General features: G+C 38.8%; 2 protein-coding genes across 4 annotated transcripts; both read left to right on the top strand.

The window, feature by feature from the left end:
• The first annotated feature begins 92 nt into the window (after positions 1-92).
• On the top strand, positions 93-7,298 carry asb5a (ankyrin repeat and SOCS box containing 5a). Of its 2 annotated transcripts, none has more exons than XM_026182529.2 (7): positions 93-460; positions 1,823-1,902; positions 4,634-4,741; positions 4,984-5,134; positions 5,632-5,766; positions 6,357-6,548; positions 6,683-7,298. In XM_026182529.2, exons 1-7 carry the CDS (start codon positions 256-258, stop codon positions 6,808-6,810), a joined length of 999 nt encoding a protein of 332 aa, XP_026038314.1. In that variant the 5' UTR covers positions 93-255; the 3' UTR covers positions 6,811-7,298. The 2 variants fall into 2 exon arrangements, with proteins under 2 accessions (XP_026038314.1, XP_026038322.1); XM_026182537.2 differs by lacking the exon at positions 93-460 and adding an exon at positions 1,028-1,431.
• Positions 7,299-7,761: 463 nt separating this feature from the next.
• On the top strand, positions 7,762-18,587 carry spata4 (spermatogenesis associated 4). 2 transcript variants are annotated; one of them, XM_080304583.1, is made up of 5 exons: positions 7,762-8,011; positions 9,393-9,522; positions 10,369-10,487; positions 10,710-10,930; positions 18,440-18,587. In XM_080304583.1, the coding sequence occupies exons 1-5, from the start codon at positions 7,896-7,898 to the stop codon at positions 18,541-18,543; spliced, it is 690 nt and encodes a 229-aa protein (XP_080160709.1). In that variant the 5' UTR covers positions 7,762-7,895; the 3' UTR covers positions 18,544-18,587. The 2 variants fall into 2 exon arrangements, with proteins under 2 accessions (XP_080160709.1, XP_080160710.1); XM_080304584.1 differs by lacking the exon at positions 18,440-18,587 and adding an exon at positions 11,720-12,472.
• Positions 18,588-19,495: the final 908 nt, after the last annotated feature.

Genomic DNA, 19,495 nt, shown 5'->3' with positions numbered 1-19,495 from the left:
AAAACAAGTTTGTAAGTTTGAAATTTATATAACTTGAGCCCACCCACATCCAAACATAGTGTACACTTACATTTCAGTTGTTGCAATCAGGCACAGTAGCAGCTGCAGAGAATTTTTTCCAGCCCGTGCTTTGTCAGGACCAGCCAACTAGTCAGTGTACTGGGAGGAAAAAGCAGGCTACTCTTATGCTTTTTGTAGTGGCATCTGATCCTGCGTTCATCATAACCAAAGCTCTTCTGTATCGTGCCAGAGGAAATGTCAGACCATACAGAGGAATTCACCAACAAGCCCTTCGCAGCCCAGTTGTCCAATGTTTACCTCAGCATCTTGGCACTGTTCTGCTTTAAGCTTTTTGTTAAGATCTCTCTTAACTTGCTGACATACTTCTACATTGTCCGTGGGAATCGCAAAGAGGCTGCCAGGATATCAGCAGAGTTCTATGATTATGGTCAACAACACAGTGAGTACTCTGAGACAGGTCGTTTTAAAAAGCACTAACACTTGATTTGTTATTAATTTGGTTACTTTGTTTAATAAAATATATCTGTACGATGATGGCAAACACATCTTAAATGTAACCACAATATAAATAAATTATGGTTACAAACACCCTGCAATGCATTTAACCCCAACTGTAAAAGGTCAGAGGTCAAATGTAAATGTTTTCTTTAGAATCCTACAGAAGCCTTCCATGCACACAGACACACACACACAATTTCAGTGTTTACAAATGAGCTATAAATACTGCATTGCTAATCCAATGAGTATAAAAGCCATTAATTGTGTTCACATTAATACATACTAGAAATATCATTGATAGCCCACTTTTCTTTCATTAGCTTAAAAGCTACTTAGAAATCCTGAACTGTACATTCAATATTAAATGAAGACACTGTTGGCCCGGCAGCTCTTTCTCTCTAATGTATTAATAGAACGCAGTCATGATATCCCCTCCCCCAGCCGCATCCTGCCCTAGTTTCCATTCCCAGCTATGCAGTGCACACTTTCACACAGCCACCAAAACAACACTCCACATTCTCAGGAACAGGCGGTTCGAAGGCACATTCTGAGGGAAGACAGACACGACAACAACATAATCTGTACTATCATCCAAAGGGCTGTTTAATCTAAAGTGTACCCACTCCATGGAATACTAATTGACCAAGCTCAGGGTATTTGTCACGGTCCCGTAGAGATGGTCTTTCTTGTTCTGAGAAATCTGTTTGATGTCTCTAGCTGGTCCTGTCTGTATTTCAGATTTTAATGTCAGTCAGGGAAAATAAGGTGCATGAATAAAAAAGCATGATTTAATAGAAAACATTGGGTGGATTATTGTATAATTTATAAAGAATATGGATGAAAGGATGGATGAAGATGATGACGATGAGAACGTGTGGAATGCATCAGCTGTTATTCTGGACATTGACTCAGGTGTGCCTGAAGACATTTCTTCTTTTTTCTGGAGTTCCTTCTTTTTTATTAAAAGGGCACAGCCAGTTTGGCAGGTTTACTTTCATTTGTCATGTGAATGGAGTGTGATAGTGCAGAGTTTAATGCATCAGGAATTTTCAAGCGCTGTTAAGTCACATAACCATATGCTGCTGGGTGCATTAACTCTTGGAAGATGAAAGGTAAAACGTGACTTGAGAGGTTAAAACACCTACTTGCTATGTTTAGATGTGTGGCAGGAGAATGCATATTTGAAGCTTTCTCTGTACTGTTGATTTTATTTTTATTTCTCTGGATGAGAGAATTAAGTAAATAATAATACATTTAAGTGTTCAATACTGAATTGAATACTGAATTCATATTCCTGTCACAGGATCTTGGGCAGACCGCTCACCCCTCCACGATGCTGCCAGTCAGGGCCGCCTCCTGGCCTTGAGGACCCTCATTTTACAGGTGAAGAAAAACACAATTCCCTTGGAGGCAGGCGGGTAATGTGTAACCTCTCATCTGCAAACATGAATCCTGTTGTAACCATCTCTTCCACAAGCCAGTTTGGTTCAGTAACTTTGTAGATTTATCCACACCTTGATAAAGAGATCAAGGTATGGATAAAACTCTGGAGACTGCTATAAAGTTATCTGTATGACTTGTATAAAATTATTACCTGGGTCAAGATTACAATATAGCATATGCTTGGTATGCTTGTAGCAGCAATATTTTTTAATGAGAATAACACAGTATACACCTACCAGATAAATTATTGATAACTATTTCCATATTTCACTACGTAGTTCTAGCTTTCCATGCGGCATAAAAATGCTAATAATGTTAGTGATCCAACAGGGAAGATACTGTTTCACGCTATCTGTCAATTATAAGAGTTGATGTATCAGTGCATATTAAAAAAATATATATATAAGATATAAAGCTGTTCCTTACACGGCAGCACAGTGGTGCAATAGTAGGCATTGTTTCCTCAAAGCAAGAAGGTCCAAATCCCCTGACCAGCTGGGACTTTTCTGAGTGGAATTTGTATGTTATCTCTTTTGCCTGTGGTTCTCTATGGGCACTCTGGCTTCCTCCCATAGTCCAAAGACATGCGTGATAGGTTAAGTGGTAATTCTAAATTGGCTATAAGTGTGGATGTGAGCATGAGTGTTTGTCTGGCTCACTGGGTGAGCCCTGATACAGACTGGTCACCTGTCCAGTTTTACCCTTCAAGCTTAAGACCAGTGGGATTATCTCCAGCCCCATCACGACCCTGAACTAAATAAGCCGATAAAAATGGATGCATGGTTCTGAACAGCTCCACAAATCTTGTAAATACCACCTAAAACGAATTAAAAAAAACACGACATAACACACACTCTGTCATTATTTTCATGATAAAAAATTGAGCCAAAGTGCAGAAACAATTATGTACACCCTAAATGCATTAGGGTAAAAGCATCTGAGTAACTGATCATCAGCAAGTGTAACCACTGATATAAGAGCAGACATTTTGGCACTTGCTGGTCTGGAGCGTGCAGGTGTGTGTCAATGTTTAGCACATTGCCAACGAATAAGGAAAAACTAGGCGATTATCTTAAAGAAGCAATTGTTGCTGCTGATCTGTTTGGGAAGACCAAATCATTCTACAGTGAGAAAGATTATTCACAAGTGGAAAACATTCAAGACAGTTGCCAAATTCATCTCTGCAATGCCAAGAGACACTGCCAAAAACCCAAAAGCTACATCTCATTATAGTACAATTAGGAAAAGACTGAACTAATATGGTTTGTTTGGAAGGGTTGCCAGTAGAAAGCCTGTTCTCTCTAAAACGAACATGGCAGCACCTGGAACCAATGTCCTAAGTGGAGATGTTTGGCCATTATTCACAGTGCCACATCTGGCAAAACAGAAACACAACATATCAGCACAATCGCTTCATAGTGACAGTAATTGTTCATAGTAACTGTCAAGCTCAGTGGTGGAGGGGTGATGATTTGAGCTTCTTCTGCAATCACACATCCTGGGCCCCTAGCAGTCACTGAGCTAACCATGAACACCGTTCAACACCATTCTACAGTTAAAGATGAGGCTATCTGTTAGAGCTTAGCTGAAATTTGGTCACAGACTAGAACATCACCACAAGAGCAAACCTACAACAGAATGGCTGAAAAAGAAAAGACCCAAGGTGTTGCAGTGGGACAGTCAAAGTCCAGATCAACCTCTTAGCTAAAATGCTGTGGTGAGACCTTGAGGAAGCTGTGGATAAATCCCCACAAACCCTGTTCTAAAGAACAATGTCAGAGTAAAGTTTGTTCTACAAGCTATTGAATCATGGAGTGTACTTAATTTTTCACATAGTGCTAGGATTTTGGCCTAGTTTTTGGAAAATAAACAATGGCATGGTTTGATATATCATGTATTGTACAGTAGTTCAAAGGCCTTATTTACCCAAAGATTTTCTTTTTAATTCATGGCCCAAACCCCTGGAATTGTAAGAGATTGTACTTTCTATTCACTGCCCTATTTAACACTTTAAACCTGTACATACTTAACAACAGTTCATAAGTTTCAATATACAGGCTAGCTAAATGCCAACAACACAAAATGTAAATACTCAAACTTGTACTATGGGTTACAATAACCACATGGTTTTAAAATTAATGTGATTTTTGTAGTTTTTATGGCATATACATGCCCCTTATGTATAGTGTGTGAGGGGAGTTTGACCATGGAACTATTATTTGAGCATATGCTAAGGAAAGAATAATCACAAACAAAAACAAGTACAATACTAATACAAATGCATTAAAAGTGAAATCTCCACTTGCATTTCCAGCTGCTCACAGAGTGTGCTACAAAAAAGCCTGTGACTTCAGCTACAGAGGAAACAATGCTTTGCTCTAGTCAGACAAATTCATAACAAAGTAGGACAATTATTACAGGACTTCAGATGGTAATTTATTAGCTCTTTACTGGCTTTAAGTTGGATTTAATTGGTTTAATTAGCAGGCTTGTTAATCTCTGCTGTTGAAATCATCACAGTTTGAAAATCGCTAAGAACCCTGACTGAAGAGAATGTCTGTGTTTTGTAAGAGGAGATAAACTTTATTAATGTTCTTGTTCATTTATGAGTTAATGTCCCATAAATATCCATGCCCACTAAATATTTGTGGCTATTTGATTCTGTTTCCAGGGTCACAATGTAAATGTTCTGACTATAGACCATGTAACACCCCTGCATGAGGCCTGTCTTGGAGACCATGTTGCCTGTGCCAGAGCACTCATTGATGCAGGAGCAAATGTAAGTCCTATAGTGGCCTGGTGACTCTTTAATGTTGCCATGTTGCACAGGTCAAATTAAATTTCCATGGCTGGGAAAATCTGGGTAAGGGTAACAAATGAGCAATGTCCTGTTTCAGTCACTGCAGAGCTATTAAGTTGTTGTTGTTCCCTTTCAACTGTACCCCCAGGCTGTTGCTATTAGTCAACTTGCATGATTAAATAAGGCCTAAATATAAGAATAAAAGGAAAATGTGTTCACAGGTCAATGCTTCTACAATTGATGGAGTCACCGCTCTGTTCAATGCCTGTACAGTGGGCAGTGTGGCATGCACGGAAATCCTTCTGGAAAATGGAGCAAAACCCCAAAGTCTTGTATATCAACCTTCTCCGATACACGAAGCAACCAGCAAAGGTGACCAACGATTTTACAAAAATTCACAAACTGATTATTTTCAGTATTTTTTGTGATTCAAGTTAGTGTTACATGATTATGCATGTCATACTGTGTGGGTGTATGTGAAACACAAGGGAAAGGTATTCCCTTGCAAAAAGAGACTATTCTACATGGACCATTTACTTCAAAGTGAGCCAGTGTTAGAGGACCAGTCCTAAGAGACTTAAGCTTGTGAGAGCCAGCTTTTGCTGATGAGAGTCATTATTTTTGACTAACGGTATAATCAGAGCACTATAATCAGAAAATAACCCAACATTATCGCAGTTCCCCTCACTGCAGATTACGCTTGACTTTCGACCTGATTTTGTGTCCTTTACTGTGCTATAAGCACGTTCTTACATGCACTATGATAAACAGCTTTAGCTATAAATCCAACAGGGCCTGAGCAGACAGCTTGGAGAATTATTTTGCATTGTCACTTACTGATTACTGACTTCACGCTTCATTACTTCCAGGTCATTACGGTTGTGTAGAGGCTCTGGTGACTTGGGGGGCAGATGTGGACATGGACATTCCTCACCTGGGCACAGCACTATATACAGCCTGCGTCTGCCAAGAGCTCGAATGTGCCAGGAAACTCCTGAGGGAAGGTCAGTTCGTAGAACTGTGTCGATGTTTACAGAAAAGTCCTATGTGAACATATGGACTTAAGCGCATTAGAAACACAAAAACAAACTGATATATAATAAATATATGCATGCTCAGAGGATTTTAGAGGCCTCTGGGGGGGGGGGGGGATAAAAACATTTAAACGACAATATGATAAATTCTGTGCTAGGAATATGACAAACAATGAGACTGCAAATTGTCAAGTGCAAAAGGTGTAACAAAGAGCTAATGAGAGCTCTATCACATAAGAAACAGACAAACTAATTGTTTTATTAGCAGCAGCCTTAGTAAACAAGAACTTAATACAAGCACAGCACACATTGCAATTTCAATAAGAAGTGGGACCACATTTATACCCAACAAGTGACTGATTACATATACAAGTGATTAGTGTGCCCATTTGTGTCTCACTGCAGTCTTTGAAATAAGGTACTAATTTAGGCAAGTAAAGAAAAGGTAAATTAAAAATATAATCACAAATTAACCAAAGCTACTTGTACTTAACAATACAGGTATCTGATATTGGAGTTTTCTGATTGGACTATGGATAATTATAGTCTCCTCCATGTAGGTGCAAATGTACAGAAAGGTAAATCCCTGGATTCACCTTTACATGCAGCTGCAGAAAAAGACTGCACAGCTGTAGTGAAGTTGCTGCTGGACTTTGGCGCAGACATTAATGCCAGGAACACAGAGTTTCAGAGGCCAGTGGATGTGGCTCCACCCAGCAGTCTTACAGAAGGCTTTCTACTGCTTTATGAAGGTATGAGTTTACTTTTTGCTTGGTTTCGTTCGCAATCATTGATCCCTTCCTGACCTTGCTTTGATCTGTTTCTGTCTTTTTTTTAACCACCAATTAACAGTGATAAATAATGTTTTCCTGTCTCCTTTTCATAGCTACACCACGGTTGCTTAGCCAGTTGTGTCGTCAGTGCATCAGAAACTGCGTTGGACGCGACAGACTCCACCTTCTTTCCCATCTTCCTCTGCCTAACAGGATCAAGAGCTACCTGCAGTACCAATGACAACAGACTATGAAACTGTCTGCCTAAATGGGACTTGCAGGAAGAAGCCTTGGACACCAAAAAATTATATCAACTCCACACTCCTCTTAACTTTAATTTTAGCTTCCAGTCAATCCAGTAAAAGCAATTAATTTGAATTAGCTACACGGCCGAGTAGCTGACTGTAGCAGCTGTGTTGAGCTGGCCTGATTCCCATGTGAGGATGTGTGGACCTGGATAAATGTAAAGCAGGATGCCACTAAAACAAACTTCCAGGATTAGTTTTCCCTAGGTTAATTTTGTTTGAATAACATTAATAATAAATATTTTGTTTTCTGTTCTGCAGTGTTTAGAAAATGCCTTACTAGTTGCCAGTGAGTGCTGCACTTTATATTTAAACCCCCCCATAAAAGATTCGAATATCGTGTAAATGCACACTATATGCTGTATGTTAATGAATGTTCATTGTTTCGCATTTAACATTAGATTATTAAAAATCTGTTTTGAAACCTGTTGCATTCAAATATGTCTTTCCCAGCAGCCACATGGTGGATTTGTTACTGATGTTTGTCTCAGTGGTGGAACCAGTTATTCAAAAAGTTGACAAGTTTAAGCTTGGATTACTGACCGCTGACAACTGCTCAGATGGAAATGTGTGTAGCTGAATGGAACTTTCATGCTCTAACATATTATTAACAAGATATTCATGTGCCATTTGATAATATTTTGGCCGTATTTTGATTTTTTATTTCATATATCTGAGTTTAGCTTCAGTATTTCTAATGAATTATTTCAGTTTCATTGTTATATTACATGCAGTTGTGTATGCTCTAGTATTATTTATTGGGTAGCACTATTATTTAAAAGCTTTATACAAATGTTAACCAAATAAATAAATAACTGAAGAAACAGACCGCTCATCCTCTAGAGGGCAGCACGCCGCTACCGACACGGTTTAGCACCGCAGAGTGCCGTTGTCATAGAAATCTCAACAAAACAGGCCAGGAGCTCGTCAATTAGCCCTCCCTTAAAAAAAAGCAGATCTCGGCTTGATTTATGGAGGTGACTGGTAACAGCGATAGAAAAGTCACTGGTGTGTAGATTTCATGGCTCGGAGCAGCATATGTTTCGCAGAATGTCCCAAGAAAACAGGACTACCAAGAGAAGTAGTCAAGTGGCTGCAAACTCTGGACTTGGCATTTTATCCCAAAAATGTGCGCAGGTACAGAACCTATTTTGTGAATCACAAATACGAATAAAAGAAAAGAAGAAGAATATTTAAAAGAGGATATGTGTAATTTAAAAAATATATATATATCTATTTTTACACGTCTATTTTCCTGCATATTGTTAGAAAAGTATTATGTTGTGTTTTTACTAACCTACTGTTAGCTAGCTAAATTGAATGTAGATACCATTTTTAGATACCATTTAATCTTTTTTCTAACTTAAAAAAACATGTAACTGCAGAATAAAAAAAAAGAAAAAAAAATCACATAAAACTAGGGTGACCAAGTGTCACGCTGTATCTAAGCCTGCACATTTTATATATGCACACGATGTCGCACTTTTTATTAGCTCCTGGACTCTTGTGACTGAAAAAAGGAGATCTGTGGATAACCTCTGAATCCCGAAGATCAGAACAGCAGCTGAACTGTTAGTTCAGCAGAAAAGAGGAATAGAGGAATAAATGAATGCACAATACATACATTCATGATATATATAAATCCACACACACACATACAGTACCCATTACGGCATTGATGTACCCCCTTAGCTGAATTCTACTGATACACATGAACTGGAAGTTAAATTCATACAGTTTGGTAAAGATAGGTTGTTGCAGTGCAATCTTAATTTCATTAGTTGGCTAACAGTGGTTTAGTGCTTCTGCAGCAATCATGGTAACCAGCATGAATGAGAAGGAAACTGAGTGGATGGGACTGTGCAGGCCAGACCTTATGAAGAAAAATGTCTCTTTGAAATTAAAAGGAGGTCATTCATCAGCTTGTAAGTTTTAAAGCATGAGGCTGTTTGAAAATTGTGTAAAAGAGCTGGCTTTGTCAAGCTAAGTGTGTCCAGTGTTGGATGGGCTTAGAGTTGAGCCAATTTAATTGAAGTTTGTCTGGCTATCATTATCTCAGGATTGTGGTGCGTGAGGTGAGTCCTCATAGTAATTCCAGAATATTTTAATTTGTTTAAAATTAAATTAAAGTGATATTTGGTGTCCCTGTATCAATACAATATCACCACACAAAATCTACCTCAATCTACCTCCCCCTCACACCCACCCACCCAATTTCCAGCACACTGTAAACTGTGTTTGTATCAATTTCCTAATTTATATACAGCATATCCAAATTCTGAACTACCATGTGGCCCATTTTCTTCCGTTTCCTCATTTAAACACAAACTTACAATGCATAAAATATGAAGCGAATAACCAAATTAAAAGGAGCAGGATTATGTGAGGTTGATTAAAAAAGAAGGAAAACGCAAGGATAACAATAAATCTGCTATGACAAGGAATAACCAAGTGCTAAGGCAAATTCCACTGGTAGAGCCAGTAAGTGCATATTGTTATTTCTGTATTTCATTTCCAGAGATTTTTCCAGCGGCTACCTTGTGGCACAGATATTTTCTCATTATTACCCCCGAGACTTTTCATTGCACTCATACGACAGAGGAACATCGCTTTCTGCCAAACAGTGGAACTGGAGCCAGATAGAGCGGGTGAGCAGAGCAAAATATTCAAAAATATAATGAGCCACGAAGAAATGCTTTTTTTATTCACTGCAGTTGGCATGTCACTGAAATGCATCTTCCAGCTACAGTTTGGTGTTTAAATAATACAAGTTCAAGTTTCTCTTACTTGTTGCAGGCTACTGCTACTGCAAGTGTCATAAATAAATGTTTTGGTTAATCTGCAATACACCAGGGGCACAGACACACAGACAGCATGGAGCTTTAAATGCATATGTTGAAGCAGGGCTGGACGTGGACTTAAATAGTTGGTACAGTTAAAAGCTAAACTTCAGCTATTAGCAATGGCTCGTGGTCAAAGTTCCTTCTTTATTATGTCCCTTCGTCTATTTTCTCACCACGTCAATTTCATCTACCTCCATCTCCCCCTCACTTCTCCACAGCAGGCACTTGCAGCAACAGCGTGCTGTAACTGAAGATTGGTTACTAATTGTTCCCGGTTCATGGTGGAGCAGCAGCCCCGACAGCTAACATGTTGGTTGTTCTTAATTTCTTTTTATTGTTTTCTTTCAGCTTTTCAGCTTCACCTTTTCACCACTTCTTCCACACAGCAAAGGGGATGGGCTGGTCACATTAAGAGATTGATTGGGCAATCCAGTGTCAGTATTGAAAATAAATGAATGGGCTGTTGTCAGTGCTTGTACAGCTGGTGCACAAAATGCCCAGTATGCCAGATTTACCAGTCCAACCCTGTGTTGAGGTCCCGCTGGGATGTGACATTTTCACTACCCACAGTGCCTGTGTTAACTGAATCGTAAAGTGGTTTCCTTCTCCATTCAAGTGTTTAAATATAATCTACAAAGTTTATTGATTCAGTCTTTAGAGAAGCGGAATCTGTACTTGAAGAAGGAGGCCATTGATGGAACAATCCATTGTAAACCAGGAGCAGCTGAGCTGTTGGTGCTGGAAGTTTACACTATTTTAACTAAAGGGAGGTATGTTGGCAGCTTTATATCTGATGTAATATTCATCTTTAAAAAGAAATGTTTGCCTTTTTTGTATATGGAACTACAAATATGTGACGACACGTGCAACTATTAATGCTAATGATGATGAAAAGATCCAGAACAATACTATTGCAACTCTCACAAATATTTGTTTAGCAGTCAAAGCGATGTGACAAAGAATCATAACATATATTGTGTTTCCCTTTTAAGAGTCAGTGATGTAGAGGGCCCAGAGCCAGACTTCACCGATGAAGAATACCAGAACCTACTTCCCAGCCTGGCTCGCTCCACAGCTTCAAAAGCCATCAAGAACAACCTGACAGCAACAGAAATCAAGGCTGCGCCTGATATAAGCACAAACCAGAGGAAGGCACAAAACATCCTCCGCAGGCACCACGAGCACAAAGCTGCAGAGAGAATTCTCAACCCTGGTAGGTCATCCATGATTAAGTGGCATTGTATCTCATATTAAGATTCATAAATACAAAGAGCTAAATAGATTATCAGGAGGTGACATATTTCTCGCATATTGCAGTAGGGAAATGCTAATAACTGCATGATTTTCAGTACGGCCAGTTAAGAGTTTACAATCATTACTTTTTTTGTGTTGGAGACAAAATAAGAGAGCAGGGTCAAAACACATGCAAAGGGGAATAAATCAAATTTATTTGTGTAGAAATTTGCTTTTTTTGACAATGCCCTGTTTTGAGTACAGGACGTTTTAAAGTGAAGCCTAAGCGAAGTCCTTAGCTCCCCACAATCTTGTTCCACAAAGCCAGATGGATAAGTGCTCTGACACCTGTTCACCTGAAGGCAATGCCTTAAGTATGCACAAACTCTCTACTTTTGTTTATTTGTTTGTTTATTTTTGCAAAAGTGAGCTGAAGAGAAAATTGATTTTGTAAGAATGTTGAATGCACCAGTTGGCTGCAGTAAATTTGGGAGGTAAATATTGACACATGTCCTTCAGTGGTGGAATAGCTGGGTCTTGGTTGCTTGCAGTGGAAATGTATACCAGGAAACTGTTACATCCAGCTGTTGCCTGCACAGCAGCTGCTTTAAAAACACTGCTTATATACAAGTAGCTATTAAAGTTAATGGTTTTTTTTAAATTTAAGTATTTCTTTCTGTGATGCTGAATAACCTAATGCACAAAACAGAACTAATACACCAGTGTAATTGTAGCTGCACTTTTGACGGATGTGTTTCTGCTGTTCTAGAGCTGTGGTCTTCACCAGCATGGAGCAGAGCTTCTGTTTCCTTTAAGGAAATAAAGGTCCGTCAGCCAGCCAAACATTCATTGGTTAATTATTAAAGATACCGACTGAATAACTGCGCTGTCACTGTTTTATGTGTGAAATGATGAACTCATTTATTTTCAGTTATTCAAAACAAAGTCCTTCTCAAACTATTATACCTCACCAGTATTTACCTGACTGTAATTTGATGTGATTTGATTTGGATGATGCATGACGTAATTTCTTGTTATCGCTTATATAATGGTAAAAGGTCTCTACCATGATATATGCTGTGTCTGTTTCTGCCAGTAGGCGGCAGCATTACATCATACCATTATTTCTTAATGGCCTGTGCAGAGGAGCTGAAGGTGTACCATTTGCATTTTATAAATTTATGCAGTGGTTATACTGAGCTTATAGTGAGCTGCCTTACTGTTCACCATTGTGTTTCACCAGCATAACGAAATGTTATTTTAAAAATAACAGTTGATAATGAATGTTAGATATTACTGAATATTCGCATATTACAAAATTTTCAGACATCACAGCCTCACTGTCTCTCAATCAGTCTCTCATTTTGGGAGAAACCTGAAAAATGCTGATAAAATCTACTCTATGAAGAAATTAGCAGATTCCTTAATTGGTTTGCTAAACACCCAGTCACTGTGGCAGGAAGACATGAAAGCTTTTCCCTTTCATTTTTTTTAAATAAAAATAAATGCTCTTGGTTACAAAGCGTGTTTCAGCATTTTTATTGACTGGAGATTTCAATTTTAGAAATACAACGAGCTGAATCACTGTTTTTTCTTTCTTTCTTTTTTTTTTTTATAAAAACTGCTGTTAACTAAAGACCAAAGATGCTTTGGTCTTTTTTTTCCCCTCAATGTCAAAAAAAACCTCTGCCCATAGCAACATAAGTTGAATGTGCTGACACATCTTCATTTAGAGCTGCAACAAAACAAGCTGAACAGTCATGATTGTGCCTAGAAAATAAACACCATATGTTCAGTGTAATGACTCTATGTACCAGTACTCCCTGTATGCAAAAACTTGTCTAAAAGAACACTCTACTATACTGCTATGTTAATGACTTAATATTTCTACCATTACATGCACATTCCTATATTTTCAGTCATAAAGTATCATTTTGCTCAGGGATCTCCCAACAGCATCATACAGTCTATGCAAAATTCATTAACTTAATTCCATGGATAATGATTTTAATAGTCAAGCTTAAACTGGAGATAGAATAATATAATGTGAAATGTTTTCTCCACCCACCCAATATTAAATGCCCTATTATATCAATAGCTGGTGTTTCATTCTATACTTTTTCCCTTTTAAATAAGTTCCTTCATTTTGTGCACGTTATTGAGCGGTTTTGGTTTGTCATATTACATTTTTATTGAACTATTCTGTTTTATTTAAGCTGTTTTGTTATTGGTTTCCTTGAGTGTTTTTATCTGCTATAATTCAAGGATTTTCCAACCCTTGGGATGAATAAAGCTAAACTTGTGCTCACTCATTTGTGCTCACTACCGAATGACTGCTTTTTAATTTTTTATTTAAGTGGCTTTCCTGCCAGACAATGTAAAATTAAACACTGTCATTTCCTACACGTTGTACAGTGCTTAACAAATATATTAGACTTTGTCATAGAAAGAGAAAAAATAATGTTGTTAGGCAAATAGCAAACTGAATTCGTGATTTTTGTTTTTACCCAAATTTGACCCGGACTGCACTGAGAAGTCAGAAATTAATGAAGCATAATATTCAGTCACCAAAACAAATTTTTCGGTTCATGAATACAATTAAATAACTGTAATTTGGCATTTTAATGATAATGTATTAATCTGCTTCCCTTTTTTAAAATAAAAGAGTTAATTTGAAAATTCACAGATAACAGCAATAATTATATTGTAGCAAAATCTAATTTTGATTAAAGATTTTGCACATGTTGGTGGATTAACTATTACATAAAAATAAACAAAGATTTGGGTAATTACCAATAATGCTGTTTTAGGGCACTTGTGGCATAAACGTTAGATTGGGTGGTGGTTTTATAAATCTGAGTATTTGATATGTAAAATACCCAATGTACAGTACTTACAAGAGAGATCATTGGCATTAACTTCAACATTTAGCCATACTAGTCCTAAACAGAGAGTAACGCGTTTCTGTAATCTGATTACTTTTTTCAAGTAACGAGTAAAGTAAGGGATTACTATTGCAAAAACGGTAATTAGATTACCGTTACTTTCCCGTAGGAACGCTGCGTTACTGCGTTACTAAAACCGTGATTTTTTGCGAGAATGTCTCACGACCGTGATGTAAGCGAGTGCGCCGTTCGTGACAACAGCTGTGTGCAGATCAACAATGGATCACATATCGATTGTGGGAGAGAGCATGAGCGTGCAGCGTTTAAAGCATGGAAGTACTGACCTTACTTTAAGTTTGATTCCATAAAAAGTGACAAAAACATTAGCGTCCATCGTGCGTGGGAAGAAAACTTCTTTTTACAGCGAAAAAAACCCCCCTAAACTTCCAAGCAAGCACCGAGTGCGCAATGACGTAATGGGAAACTCACAGAGAAAGTCGTGGAGCACACCTGCACCAGGGTAAACCTCCGCCTACCGTAGTCCTACTTTACAGGTGAAAATAGAGCAACAGGACCGCTGAGTCTTTGACTTTATTTATTTTCTGCTGTGTTTTACTTGCATCTATTTGAAAGACTGAGTGTAAACACAAAAAATATTTTATTTTATGTGCTGGAATGTGTAGAAAATAGGTTTAAATGTTAAACTAATTTATTCAAGTCAGAGAATGTTGCATATCATTAAATTTTTGCTTGATGCATAAAGTTAAAAGATTAAAACTGATAAAACAAGTTAAAAAAAAGATACTTTTCCATTTGATTACATTTTGTATGATGGATTATGTAGAAAAAGTAGAATTGGGCTGAAAGATCTATCGCTTTATCACCTCTTCAGGTTGTAAATCGTGTTTTTAAAAAGTAACTAAGTAATTAATTACTTTTGAAAATAAGTAATCAGTAAAGTAACGGGATTACTTTTTTGGGGAAGTAATCAGTAATTATTTACTGATTACTTTTTTCAAGTAACTTGACCAACACTGGTCCTAAATACTTTGTTTTTCCTCTTAGTATATTATAACCAGTCTAAGTTTTTAGTTATAAGTAATACATCCATGACATGGTTGCTGCTGTCGAAGCACGCCGGCTTCACCCGATTCTTTAGATGGCAAGAAGTCAGTCGGAGACGTGAAGTCCAACTTCAACTCTTTATTCAGCAAAGCATATGCATATGGAGATCACACACATCAAACTCTAAGCTGCACAGAGTATGTTCTAAAGTATGATTTAGAGAATGATTTGATGTATGATCTAAGGCATTTCTTCAATAAAGCTATTTTATACCTTTTCATTACACCCCTCCTTGCCAACAGGGAGCAGTCCCCCAGTCAGCCAATCACAACATGTTTATCACTGTCATCCCACCCACATGGCAGTGGAAATTCAGTTGTGCCCTGCACCCTAGTTCTTAACCTTTATTTTTCAACACGTCTCATTTGCTTTATGGTTTTTATCTTTAATTTTAACACTTGTTTCGTGCTCTTCTGTTTCCACTGGCCTACACATAGTTTCACATCCCCAATGTCTAGCAGTTTTTAACTTTTGAGCAACAACATCTATCTTGCACCATGATTGACAAAATAAACCCTTTCCACTGCCCAAACATCATCCACTCCTCCAGAGGATTGTTCACCCCTGAATGTTCATGCATTTCCTTGGATAATGTTCTCAGTCCCTCTCTGGTCACAGGGGCCGTGTTGTCTGGAATGAATGTGCAGCACATGTCTCCAAACATCCCACAGACACCCCCTTTTTCAGCCAACAGCATATCAAGGGCCATCCTATTTTGTACAGCCATCAGAGAGCTAGGAGCCACCTGCTCAGCTAATCCCTCAATTGCATCCGTAGTCAAATTGGCAAGCCTTAACATTAACATCGTAATGGACATAGTTAATCTTATCCACATTTTTAGTTGGTGTGGCTGTAAAGAAAGCTGAAAGGACTGGTATGTTTTCAAAACCTGATGCTACCTGGTATTTATTAGGGACCCCTCTGGGCCCTCCTAAAGCGTCTATATAAGTGGCTGACCCTAAAGTTGGGTCTAAATTCCCCAATGACCTACATGCTAGCACATGGTGTCTACGCCTCTGCGTCAGCGTACCAGCATTAGTGGTCCCCACCTTAACCAGTCTATCCTAGTTAAGGTGAGAAACTGGTGTAATAACACATTACACTAGTTTCTCACTGTGATCTTTGCATTGTCAACAACACGATGTCATAATAACACACTGCTAGTACATACACACAGAAAAGTGGCAACTAAAAGATCTGCATGGGTCAGAAGCTCATGCGAAACTAGGATGTCGCCTTCATCCTCTCCTCCTCCTGTAAAAACATAGATCCCTCCTTTCCACCCTGGCTGGGTGGAGTAAATAGCCTGTATTTGCATCGCACTTTACTTAGTCCCTAAGGACCCCAAAACGCTTTACACTACATCCAGTCATCCACCCATTCACACACTGGTGATGGCAAGCTACATTGTAGCCACAGCTGCCCTGGGGCGCACTGACAGAGGCGAGGCTCCCGGACACTGACACCACTGGGCCCTCTGACCACCAACAGTAGGCAACGGGTGAAGTGTCTTGCCCAAGGACACAACGACTGAGACTGTCTGAGCCGGGGCTCGAACCAGCAACCTTCCGATTACAAAACAAACTGCCAACTCTTGAGCCACAATCGCGAGTAGGTGCAATCTTGGGTGTCAGTGGCAAGTCAGTCAAACTTTTGTCCCCATTGTCAGTCCAGTCAGTCCCCTCATGTTCATTGCTTTTGCTGAGAGTGGAGCCTCCCGCTCCACATACTTAAATCTCCAGTGCCAGCAATATGTCGTCATTTCAAAAAAAGAAATAAGAATTCTTTATGATTTTGGCATGGATTAATTTACTGAATCCTTTTAGACAGAAGGACTTATTGTCTGAATATGTCCCTCATAGGTGACTTTTGATGTCTGATCTAAAGGAGTTCCTCAATAAAGCTATTTTATACCTTTTCACTGCTCAGAAAATATATGAACCTTAGCAAAACACTGTTTTTTGTGTTTATTTTTTATCACGAATGTTATTTTTTCTGGTGCCAAATCTATTCAGATTCACACAGATTAAGATCGCTTTGATGGTCCCAAATCGCCAAGCTCTCAGAGATGCTCACTGTGAAGTACAGCTGAGCTGTAAAGCTAGTGAAAAATAGATGACAGGATGATAACTGTTTCTGGCTGACTGCCTAGCTTCTCATGTTGTCCAAGAGCCTAGGCTTTTAATAGAGATAGGACAATGGTGTACTGATAGGATCTCCATAGCCTCAACAGACCATTAGCTGCAGATGACCATTAGATTTCTTTTTGCTGTAACAATACATGTGATTTTAATCAGACTGCTGAGCAGCATGGGTCAAGTGCAGTAACAGTTCAAAACAAAGAAACAAAATAATCTATTAAACTGTTTAGGAGCGTTCTGGTGGATGAGTTCTGTAACTTTCTGCTGCTGAGCTGATCTAAATGGGGACTTCATAAGGAACAGAGAACCTTTGAGCTCAGAAAATCTGACTGTGCCTCCACAAAAGATGTGATAATGAATGTTTGCTGTGTTTAGACTACAATGTCCCAAAAATGAACTACTACATGTGCATGGGCGGGGGGCACTGAAGCTAACATTTAAATCATCTATGCCACTTCAGCTTGATGATGGTGTATGATTATGGATCATGTCATTTTTTACTTTCATAAAGGATGATCCAGTGTCCTATGTTAAAGGAGGTATTAAAGGAAGCACTGGAGCGCCATTTCTTAATATTTACAGAATTCGATGAGCTTGTTATCACTGCAGAGCAGATACTACTGGAACATGAAATCTAGCAAGAGCGAAGTTCACTGGAAATGGGAGAAGCCTGAAACAAACTTTAAAGATAAAAAATTACAGCATGAAAACTATAGACATAGTCCATGAGTGTCTGCGGACTACCTTTGAGCTACACCCACTCAAAGCATAAAACAAGCATCAGTCAAAGCTCAGATTTGAGAAAGATAAAGGAGGCTTTTATCTAATGGTTGCAAAACACCAGACCATCCATTCAGCCCTTTCACTGGTTCTTAAGCAAACGTACTTTGTAAACACAGAAAAGGCATATACTGTATCCCTTGGGATGCCCTTTGAGAGGTGCATTGCTGCTATGGGCCACCAGATCCCTGTAAGTGTTTGACTCTGCCAGTTAATGTGGACTGTACCACTGATTATGTCCATAACGTTTATGGACACAATCTGTAGGTTCAGCCAGGGTTTGGGAGATGAGTTGTTGTCTCATTAGGAGGAGATCAAGCATCTTGGAGTTGTATTCAAAAGTGTGGGAAGAACGCAGTCTACGGTGATAAAATAAATATACCAGTGTGTTGTGGCAAAAACAGAGAGCTGAGCCAAAAGGCAAAGGTGAGGATTTAACCTGTGGGTAGTGAACATACGAATGAGACTGCAGATGCAAATGGCAGAAATTGTCAGGAGCCAATTAAGGTAGTCTAGGGATCAACATTATGTTGTCTTTGTTTGCTTGGAATACCTCAGGGACGCTTTGGAAGAGCTTGCAGAGCCAGGGAGTGGAAGGTCTGCACAACTCTACTCCTGTTCCCACTGCTTGGAAGAAAATAAATGCTTGGATGGATGAGTGAAAATATGACATTTAAGCGAACTCCACATCTATGATAGTACGTATCATTGTCTGCAATTGTTCAACCTCTTTCTGTAACTGTTAATGGTTGGTAGAGCCTCCATCCCTTCCTCACTCAGTAGAGCTGAAAGAATGACCTCCTTAATTTTTCAGTGTCTTTTGATTTTCCTCAGCTTGACTAGGCGTGAACACACATCAGCACTTAAGATGGAGAGCACTGTCGCCTGTTGATTTCTGCAGACACTGGCAGACAACCACTGAAATTTAGATTTTCAGTCAGAGCCTCACATTCAGAGGCATTTGTTTATATTAAAAGATCTAAAGTACTAGATACGACTGGTGATATAATATAAATGCCAAATAATAATCGTACTTTAACTACAGGTATTTTCCTTTTTAAAGTTAGATAGGCTACTTTACATTTAAAAGAAAAAAACACCAGCCAGGGTTACAGGGTAATATGTGAATTCTACATCGACTTCTACATCCAGCTTCTCCTACTCAACAATATCTAAGGCCTGGTTGCTATGGCAACTAGCAAGCCCATTCTGGAGAACAACCAGGATGCATTAATAAGCTTAGAGTGAGATTCTTTTCCTCCTTCTGTTGGTCATAAGTGCATGCAGGGGATTTAAAGACTTTTCTGCATGTGTAAAATATGTAAGAAAACAAAATTAGGATAACATACTTTTGAATTCAAATACAAAATGCATTGCATCTGTGACTGGAATCAAAGATGTCAGATAAATAATCTTACAAAGCATTTCTCCTTAAAATGCCCTAAGAAAGTGTTTCACCATCTGCTGATTTTTCCTATCAGCGTTATGGCACCCAGTGTGAAGGAATCTCTTGTGCCGACGGGATGCAGCGGGAGGAGGGAGGTCAGCGCCTCAGGGGGGCTCCACTAACCAGTGGAGATTTATAAGCTACGGATTTCCCCAGAAAAAAGCCCT

Source organism: Astatotilapia calliptera, chromosome 2 (assembly GCF_964374335.1).
Source record: "Astatotilapia calliptera chromosome 2, fAstCal68.1, whole genome shotgun sequence".
NCBI classification, from domain to species: domain Eukaryota; kingdom Metazoa; phylum Chordata; class Actinopteri; order Cichliformes; family Cichlidae; genus Astatotilapia; species Astatotilapia calliptera.
The sequence above is the reverse complement of the archived record's forward strand: the minus strand, read 5'-3'. Positions and strand labels throughout refer to the sequence as shown.